Source organism: Anoplolepis gracilipes, chromosome 5, assembly GCF_047496725.1.
Source record: "Anoplolepis gracilipes chromosome 5, ASM4749672v1, whole genome shotgun sequence".
NCBI lineage: Eukaryota > Metazoa > Arthropoda > Insecta > Hymenoptera > Formicidae > Anoplolepis > Anoplolepis gracilipes.
Genome location: NC_132974.1, coordinates 11,107,932 through 11,118,506, shown reverse-complemented (window position 1 = coordinate 11,118,506; position 10,575 = coordinate 11,107,932). Strand labels below are relative to the sequence as shown.

At 27.1% G+C, this 10,575-nt stretch overlaps 2 protein-coding genes across 4 annotated transcripts; one reads left to right on the top strand and one right to left on the bottom strand.

The window, feature by feature from the left end:
* Nucleotides 1-198: 198 nt before the first annotated feature.
* LOC140665744 (cytochrome P450 9e2-like) lies at nt 199-3,068 on the top strand. The gene has a single exon (XM_072892213.1). It carries the CDS (start codon nt 925-927, stop codon nt 2,476-2,478), a length of 1,554 nt encoding a protein of 517 aa, XP_072748314.1. The 5' UTR covers nt 199-924; the 3' UTR covers nt 2,479-3,068.
* A 1,621-nt stretch (nt 3,069-4,689) lies between these two features.
* On the bottom strand, nt 4,690-10,367 carry LOC140666018 (G-protein coupled receptor Mth2-like). 3 transcript variants are annotated; one of them, XM_072892716.1, is made up of 7 exons: nt 10,289-10,367; nt 9,217-9,418; nt 8,289-9,105; nt 7,802-7,880; nt 6,554-6,738; nt 6,220-6,385; nt 4,690-5,551 (listed from the first exon to the last, which is right to left on the bottom strand). In XM_072892716.1, exons 2-7 carry the CDS (start codon nt 9,391-9,393, stop codon nt 5,257-5,259), a joined length of 1,719 nt encoding a protein of 572 aa, XP_072748817.1. In that variant the 5' UTR covers nt 9,394-9,418; nt 10,289-10,367; the 3' UTR covers nt 4,690-5,256. The 3 variants fall into 3 exon arrangements, with proteins under 3 accessions (XP_072748817.1, XP_072748818.1, XP_072748816.1); XM_072892717.1 differs by lacking the exon at nt 10,289-10,367 and adding an exon at nt 10,139-10,261; XM_072892715.1 differs by lacking the exon at nt 10,289-10,367 and adding an exon at nt 9,650-9,967 and having other exon boundaries at nt 4,691-5,551.
* Between the last annotated feature and the right edge of the window lie 208 nt (nt 10,368-10,575).

Sequence of the window (10,575 nt, the reverse complement as noted above, 5' to 3'; positions counted from 1 at the left end):
AATTATTTATGTTTAATAAAAATAATTTGTTTCACAAAATGATAGCAATCTTAGTTTCAGATATATGTAAATAATAACAATAAATGTTATATTAATCAAAATAAACTTCAAAATTATTACAAGCTTTATACATAGAAAGATAGAAAGAGATAAAGATAAACGGTATCATAAAGTAACGATATCATAAATATATTAATTCAATTAGACATGTTGTAAAACTCATATCATTTTCGCGTTACAAATATTTTCTAAATATATAAAACAAATAAAAATTTAATATCAATAAGCTAGATAGTAACGGCAGAAGATTTTTTTGCGCAAAAGTCAAAATTGATTAAATAGCTTTTTATCATTTTCTTTGTGTTTTTTTTCCAGAAAAATTGATATTTAGAATGAAACACATTTTATTTTATTGTATACTTTTGCAATTGTAATTTGCATTAATTGTAAATTTGCAGTAATTGTAAATTTTATCTCACATAATTCGTATCGCACAGAATTATTCTACATTAACATCCTTGGTCTCACAATAGTAGCTGTCTTCAAATGTAAAAGCATTTATGGCACTGAATGTAATGCAAATTGGATCAAATGACGATTAAATGGAATTAAGTAAGCAATATTATATATGTAAAAAAATATTATAAGTTGTTATTGAAATGAGAACAAAATTTTCTTTTAATACAAAATCTTAATTTTGGCATCTGAATCTGCAATGATATGTTTACATGATTTATTGAGCGTGTTTAAAATAGAATTGATGTAACTTACGGTCATTAAGACAATTTATAATGATACCAAGAGAAACGTCTTCCCTTCTCTCCTTTGCCACGATAAGAGTGCCTATATACGTTCGTGTTTATACGTTTTACGTCTCATTCAACGGACCATTCGTTCGTCCGTCACGTTTATACTTCTGTCGCGATGGAATTATTTTCGTCCTTATTTACGTCGCCCTTCAAATTATTGGTGACTACTCTGATTATTTTCGGCATTTTAAAAGTTATCGCAGTGTTGTATCGTGTATACTTTTACTGGAAGGGCAAGGATGTTCCTTATCTACCCGATTCACTACGGTCTCTCCTAACGAGTTGGAAAATATTTCTTCGCCGTATAAGTATTGCCGAATTTTGCATTTTTTTGTACAATTATTTTCCGGACGCAAAATATTTTGGAGCGATGAATTTTACCACACCTGCCGTGTGGCTACGCGATCCAGAACTGATCAGGAATGTTTTGGTAAAAGACTTTGAAAATTTTCATGATCATCCGAGCTTCTTTGATGAAAGTCTAGAGCCGCTACTTAGTAAGAACATTTTCGCCTTGCGCGGAGATCGCTGGAAAGAAATGAGAAACACGCTAAGTCCTTCTTTTACCGCCAGCAAGATGAAGGTCATGTTCGGTTTGGTGTCAAAGTGTTCTCGTGAATTCGTCAATTATCTGGTCGATCATCCAGAACTCTGCGATGAGATCGAGACGAAGCAAGTCTTCAGACGATATACCACTGACGTAATCGCTACAACGGCTTTTGGCATAAGCGTAAATTCTATGAAAGATCAAAACAACGAGTTCTACATGAGGGGAATAGAGGTCAGTAAAGGTTTCACTGGATCTTTTCTAACTATGTTCAAGTTTATCATTATGCGTGCATATCCACGTTTTGCCAAGTTGCTCGGTATGGAGGCATTTACCACATCGACTGTGTCCGAGTTTTTTAAGAGAATTGTTGGAGAGACTATCAAAGTTCGAGACGAACAAGGCATTGTCAGGCCGGATATGATACAGTTATTAATGCAGGCTCGAGATAAAAATGATTCCGACAAAATGACATTGGAGGACATTGTTTCGCAAGCTTTCATCTTTTTCTTAGCCGGTTTTGAAACATCTTCGACGCTGATGTGTTTTATCGTTCACGAGCTGGCGCTTAATCGAGACATTCAAGATCGCCTGCGTGAAGAAGTGCAGCAACATCTCACTGAAGAAAATGAGCTTTCTTACGAATCGTTGTCAAAGATGACTTATATGGAGATGGTGATTTCTGAGGCACTCCGAAAATATCCACCGATGTCCGTTACCGATAGAGCTTGTACCAAGAGATACGAACTGCCACCGCCGCGACCGGGGTGTAAAAGCATAACCGTCAACCCTGATATTGTAATGTCGATACCCATTTACGCTTTACATCATGATCCTAAATATTTTCCGAACCCGGAGAAGTTTGATCCGGAAAGATTCAGTGAAGAAAACAAAGATAATATTGTTCCGTATACTTACTTACCTTTTGGAGAGGGGCCTAGAAAATGTATCGGCAATCGATTTGTTCTCATGGAAACCAAAATTCTGGTGGCTCATCTCTTACAAAAATTTATCTTGAAGAAAACTGCAAAAACTGTCGTTCCTATGATATATGATAAGAGAGAGTTTACCTTGACACCTGATGGCGGATTTTGGATTGGTTTGGAGAAAAGAGAGACGTAATAAGCTTTTGTATACAAAAGACTGTAATTATTTTCTGATTACTGTAAAAGGTATTCACGCATTTACATCTCTTTTGAGATGTTTATTGTTATTTAATTGTGTGTAATTTTTCCATTTTTTAAAAATGGTTAAAGTCTGGCATCTATATACGACACATTTCTCTTTATTCAAATATTAAAAGATTAAATTTTTATTTTATATAATGCGTTATTAAACTTTTTGCAATAAAGAATGACAACACGGAAATTGTGATGAACAATATGTATGTCGAAAATGCGTAGGCTCTCGATTTTACTTGATCATATTAATAATCATATTAATAATTAATATTGAACATATTTATAAACATATGGTCTTTAACAACTTACGTTTAACATGTATTTGTGTTAGTAAATAGTATGATGGAGAGTTCTAGTCGAGATGTTCCTTATTTATTCTTTATAAGAAATTAAGTAAAAAGAAATCTTTTATTATCGCACACATATATTTTGCATTTTATTAGTTTTAAAACATTATTTGTTATGTTTCCTTTTCTTATATTAGCTCGGACGTTTCTTGTAATTTGAAAGAGAAAGCATTATACTTGAGAATTTTTAAAATTGATATAATAATGTAATTAGTAACTTTCACGATATATTTAAAAATATTCCTTTGTAAAAATATGTACTGTTTTTAAATAATACTTTTTATAATTAAAATTTTTAAAGTGTATCAAAATCGAAAAATCATTATTTTGATGATATTGTGTAAAAAGAATAATCGTGGATATTAGCAAAACGTTTGATACTTGTTTAATGGTTCAAAGATTGCTAGGCAGATTAATTGACTTATCATATAGAATTAAATAGTGTATAAGAAGAGTATGTAAAAAACAAATCATTATATCTAACTGAAAATGTAGTAAAAAGTAAGATAATGTTACATACTTATATGGATTACGATACAAAACATATATATTTGCGATTAAAAATTCACTGTTGACTGCGAGAAATATTTTAGAAGTTATATTAATTATTGATAATAAAAATAATAATTTTAAAAGTTTTCAATAAATTATGAATACGTATTATTATTTGCATATTGCATTATTGTTGTGTGCGCGCGTGAGAATGGTAACATAATAAAAATAAAATATAAACTAGAAGTATATACATATACATTGCAACAATATTAAAAAAATTTAGAAACAGAAATTTACACAAATGTAATTTATTTTTTTTTCTATATAAATGTTATTTTCTGCTTTTGATTATTTTTATAGTTTTTATTGTTCTTATTACTTAAAAACATTGATATATTTTATTTCTCCTTACGTCCAAATTTTTGTATTTGTTGAAAAAATAACTTATTAAAATATTTTTATTAAAAAGTTTTTTTTATTAAAAGCTAATTTTAAGAGTTTTAACTGTCAGCTTGATTTGATAATTTAGAAATTGTAACTTACAGAATTTTATTGATTTATAAGAGTTAGTTTTATAACCTATAGTTAATATTCAAATTTTGTAGTCTAAATAATACTGGAAATATTGTTTAATATTTCAATTTCCTTTATTTTACATAATCGATAACATTTTTTCAACGTTCTTGATTACATGTTGTCAGAAAATTTTCATTTTGTACTTTAAAATTCACTATAATAATATAATAATCTATTTTACGATAAAATTCGGAACAAAATACTATTTATAATTTGTCGTATATAAAATCAACGCCAATCGGAGTTATCTGCAGCTGCAACAGTATGATTCTAACTAATTCTAACAATAAGACTAAAGGTTTTGACATTTTCGAGTAACACTATTCGACAGTAAAAGATTACATTTTTTTTGTCACTAGCTGAAATGATTTTATTTGAACAAAGATATCGAGACATAAGTATCCACTAAAGACAAACATAATATAATAAAATAAAAGATAATATGAAATTAAAACTACGGATACGTTTATTATACACTTCTAAATACAATTAGATGAATATTTGCAATTAGCAATAAATGCTGCGGTGAAATATATTTATATATCATTTCCTAAATTATTTTATGCGTATACGCAAATGTACGTATAATATTTAAAAATATGTAAATGTATTTATTAGGTATTTATATATTTATTATACTATATATTTAGTATTTTCGAATTTGATTGAAAACATTAAAGATAGTAATAAATTACTGAGAAATATTAAAGACAGTGTTAGAAATTGAATATCACAGGAAAAAAACGAGCATGTATGATATTTATACTTTTTATATAAAGTTGGTTACGATTTGAATTGTGAGTCATTGTCAGTTGTATTTTCATCAATACTTGATATTATTATAATAATATTTATATATAAATTAAGCAAAATTTACAAAAAAATTTGTAAACAATCAATATATACGCTTATATAAAATATTTTCATTCCATTACATTATAATAATAACAATAACGCGAATATAAAGTAATTCAATAATATTGTTTGTCCGAGTCAAGTCGATGTATCAAGATCAATTTTTGATAATGTTAATAAATAATTGATAATGTTATCAATAGATTAAGAAATACAAACTGTGAGGTAAATTAAAAATATAATTAAAGAATAAAAAGCATAAAGAAAAGACGAGAAGAAATTTGATAAATGTAGATTAAGACCATCATTTAGTCAAACAAAACGATTAATGTACAATAATGTAAAATTATTCATTTATTAAAAATTGTACTTTAATATTGTAGTTAATCTCTGGTTGATCGCCAATCTTTAATTTACATACAATTTTTTTGTCATCGATTACATTATTAAAAGTCAGTTGATTCGGATGAATTCTCTGTACGACGTTTCGCGTTTATATAAAAATTGATCTTTTTCGACAAATGATTTTGGCAACTGAATTGCTTCAATAACAGTTGTTTCATATTTTTTTTACATACAAATATAATGAAAATGCAAAAATGTTGTATAAATTCCAGCACAAGTATGGTATACCAGATGGAAATTGATTGTTCTTCATACAATGCATAAATAGTATATACATACGTTTTCATGGAAATAATAATAAATAGTACTTTAGTTAGCTTCACAGTCAGCTTAAACCTGGAAAATAATTGAATAATTGAAAAGAAAATATTTTATGTTTTCGATAGTTATGACAATTAACGAGTTTATGATTCGTAATTATCGAAATATTATTCATGTTTAATATAAATATTATTTATGTTTAATAAAGATAAATATTTTCAAAAAATTAGATGTATCTCAGTTTCAGATATTTATAAATAATAACAGTAAATGCTATATTAATCAAAACTCTTATAATAACTTCTACATTAATATAATACAAGTTTTAAACATAGAAAGAGAGAAATAGAAAAAAATAAAGAGCAAGAGAGAGTAATAAAATTTTTAATATTTAAGAAATGTGATTATTGTGTTTATGAAATTAGAGACATACTTATTTTCATTTTATTTTTATTACTGTTTATTATTTTCATGAAAATTATGAAAGTTTTCTGGAGAAAACGTGAATGCTATAGAAACGGCAGCGATGTTTGCTTTTTTTAAGATTAATTATAAACTGACACAAAGATGCTGTCCCAAAATTATAATACCTCTTTCTCTTTCTTTCTGATTCTCTCTTGTTGAAAATGAGAATAATATCACTGGTAAATTTTTATTTATTGATATCTCAACCTATATCTTATTGAAAAATTATCATATATCCATGCATAAAAGGAAACATGATAAGGATATTGCTTACGTACCATTGTTTGTTATCATTATAACGCCGGCTCTCCGAATTTTTCAGATGACATGCAACGTCTTTTTCATAATGCGCGATTTTTCGTGCTGTACAGATGGATAAGCAAATGCTAATAATGATAGAAATAATTATAACCCCGTAAAAGTACAACAAGTTTGCCGTTCTATCTGAAAATGTAATATAAGACATGAATTTTGTTTATTATATTCAATTGTATTTTATGAGTACATGAAACGTATTTTTAATTTCCACAATAATACTTACATTTATAGTTATATAATTTTTTATTTATATGCTAGTTTTAATCGAATTATTTGTTAGTGACAGACACTTACCATAGAATGAACAATCACCGATGTCAAATCTCGGTCGGATCAGGTTTTTCGGTATACCAGGAACAAAATCCATGATGCCACAAACTATAGCGAGTATAAAAGGGCCTCCGTATGCGTAAAGAGAATACCTAATTAACTTCTTTTTTTCTTGTCGTTTCACATTTCTTTCTAATGGCCGAATTTGTCTGTAAAACGCAATTAAACTTTACATTTAGCTGATAAAAACAGAAGAAATCGCGATGCAATTGTATATTGTACAATACATATTGTACATACAATTAAAATAAATATTCTTTTAGTTGAAGTTTTGGAAAAACTATATAAATTTATAAAAATTGATTCATATTATTCAAACTTTATTATCTAATTCGTGATATAACATTACAAACTTTTTCTCAATTTCTCTTTTTTTTAATAATTTAAGAATGTATATAAAATTGATATTATTTTAATTTTTTTCTTTTTCTTTCCTACTTTAACAACATAAACATTTCAATCTTTGTTATAAAAGTTTGACATGTTTATGTTATTAAAGGAGAAAAGAAAAAATCAAAATAATATCCGATTTTAAATTCTTGAACCATTAAAAAGAAAAGAAATTGAGAAAAAGCTTGTAATGTTATATTATGAATTAGATAATGTAATATAGTTTCATAAATAATTTAGAATATTAATAACAACAACAATATCACTTTACTTTTAAAAATTAAATAAAACCACTCAAAAATTGGAGAAATCAATTTTCAGAGAGAAAAATCAATCTTTAATAAAATTTTTATAGAAGTTTTGGAAAATATAGAAAAAATATAACACTTTATGTCATTTTTGTTTCAAGTGTTCAAACTACTACAAGATTTAAGACAAGTACGAAATAATTTTTTCTATAAGCTAAAATGTATACATTACATAGAAAAAGTTATTTCGTACTTGTTTTAAATCTTGTAGTAGTTTGAACACTTGAAACAAAAATGACATAAAGTGTTATTTTAAGAGAAAATATATTATTACACCCATTATTATATGCAAGTCAATATTCTGCATTCTATTCAAAGTATTATACTGTTTTCTCTTGTTACTATTATAATAATAGAAAACATTAGAAGTTGTAAGTATAATGTGAATGTATGTGTTTTATATATTACAAACAAATATTTTGTTATTATATAATTTAAATCAATCTTAGAAAAATTCACAATTTTTTAACGATACATGTTATAAATAAAATATAATACGAAATACTTGACTTACCTAAATGTACGCCATATATCGAAATTAAATACATTTAACCAAAAATAACTTCCCAAGAAAGCATAATATTTGAAAAAGGCTGAAACAATGGATAAACAACATATCAATTAATAAGTTCCTACAAAATGCTGATACAATTCATAGCTATGTTATATATGTTTGTAGAAAAAAAGTCTACGACTGTGAATTAACTTTTTGCACTGCAAAATAAAAACAAGCTTTATATTTAAAAAGTATGTGCTAATGTTAAATTTAATACATTTTTAATTTTAAATATAATTTTGCAAAATTTTGACAGTATAAATATATGTAGATAATTTTAACTTGATATTAAAATAAATTGAAAGTTTTAATTTTATTTACTATTAACTTTTGTATCTTTCTAAGTTTTAAATTAGAAATTACATATTTAAGTTATCAAAGAGTATTTTACCAGATTTAGATATAGCAATGATTGTTTTATTACACAATTTGAATATGTTATTACCACATGCAAGACAGATGGAATATCCCATCACATCCTTTTTGATAAGGTAGTCCATCAATTCGATCGTGTACCCCATGAATACCAAACTGCTATATCCACGCAATATGAAGCCCTGTATATTACGAAACTCTGGCACTATGGAATATACTATGAACATCGACAGCGAAAACACCATAACTCCTACATGAACTAATATAGTTATGACATCATGTCCACTAACTGCTTTATTGTGGTGTATGGTTTTATTCACCTTTTGCATAATATTAAAGCAAACGTTTATATCAAATCTTTGATCCATACCAGCAAGACAATAGGATGTTGATTCAATGACTATGTTGTAATAAGGTAGATACAAAGAGCCATTGACGAGAAATATATTATACTCGAATAAGTTAGAATCAATCAAATGTCCAGTCTTTAGACACGGATCGTGAACGATCAGAAGAAATGCTTCATCTGCTCTTTTACTTTCATCTTGTAACGGATCAGTAAAGTTTATAATCATGTTTTGCAGGAAAATAAACGGGTTACCGTATCCAGCAATACATTTTCCATTAATCAGCCATTTACCTAAAGGACAGCATAGCCGAATGCAGGTAATATTGTCGCACTTTTCATGCGAAACGAGATTGTCATCTCTATTTTTGAAGAAATCATGCGACATGGAATCGTTCTTGACATTGGTTGTGTTCAAGTTTATATGGATTTCTCGTGATACGGGATTTTTCTTGTCATCAGCATCTGTTGAGTTTGTGGGAAACTCCATAGACATTTGAATATCTTTATGATTCTTTGTGGAATGCGCTCGAAGTGTATACTGCAGCAAATTGTCATTCTCTTTGTTATTCGTGAAATTGATGCGATATGCGTACTGCATATCACCGTAATCTTTGTTAAAATTTTATTGTAAATTATACTTATACCATACCAAATATTTTTTGTCGTCATATTTTCTGATGGTACTTCCATCAAGTTCATATCGCACAGTCGAACTATCACTTTCCTTCTCATCGCTTGTCACTTCGGAATTTGCCCGAAACTCCGAAGATAAAACGATGATTAGAAGGATGCAATACCAAAGCAAGAGATTATTTCCACACATCATCGACCATTTAACGTGTTGAATTTATCTGGGAAAAAAACTCTTTTGGTTTCTTCTTATGTCAGCTTCATAGTAAAGTACTTAATAATTATAATAATACACAAATACCAAAATAAAAATCAAATTATTCAAATAATTCTTGAGAATATGAATGATATGGTGAAATTAGTGACGATTAGTCGCAGTAAAATACGAATCTTTCGGAATTGCATTTTAAAAAAAGCATATCAATATATAGATATTTCAAATTTTCTTTTACCGTTCAAATTTTCGTTTAGAACGAATTAACAAAAGATGTACTTGTTTATTCTTGTTAGTGTCAAAAATCTGAAATTTTGATGCGTACAAGCTTATGATTTTTAAAATTTATGATTTAAACAATGCACAGCATAATATATTCTCCTTTTGACTTTTGATTTACTTGGCTTTAACAATTTTTAATTTTTTTTTTAATTCGTCGAGTCCACTTATTTCTGATTTATTTAGTAGTAACTAAGTTTAAATATTACGTCTATCTTTCAAAAAAATTTTACACACTATTTTTAATGCAGTAAAGATTAGAAATTCTAAAGATTAATGGTACTTATTATATATAATAATTAAGTGATTCAATCACTCAAGATTAGTTTTAATTATTACTATAGCATTAATTATTACGTATGTCACAAATTTTGTACAGTTGAAAAGTTTCATATTAATTTTATGTATATATATCTTTTAGATATGATAATTAAATGAGAAATGTTACGTTAAGCGCAAGTGTATGAGTGTAAAAGGTCAACTTATTCCATGTTTTCTCTTTTTATTTTAGTAAATCATTAAAAAAAGATTTTTAAAAATTAAATTTAAAATTGTTAACACTTATAAAAAGAAAATTGCATTAGAATTTTCACTAAACTTGATGAAAGTAATATTGTATGAATGGTTTTTCAATATTTATCTCCAAGATGTATAAGAGATGATCCGAAAGACGCGATTAGACTACCGGAGATTACGTGTCGTCGGAGAATCTAATACCTGAAAAGCCAAGTATACAGGGTGAGTCGAACAAAAAGTTTTATTAACAAACTTCTACAGATGGTATCTTAATGAATCTAGCGATAAAATAATTTTAAACATTTTTACTATTTAGACATTTAATTTTTTGATAGTAAGTCGTTACATTTTCGAAAAAATTATGGTAGT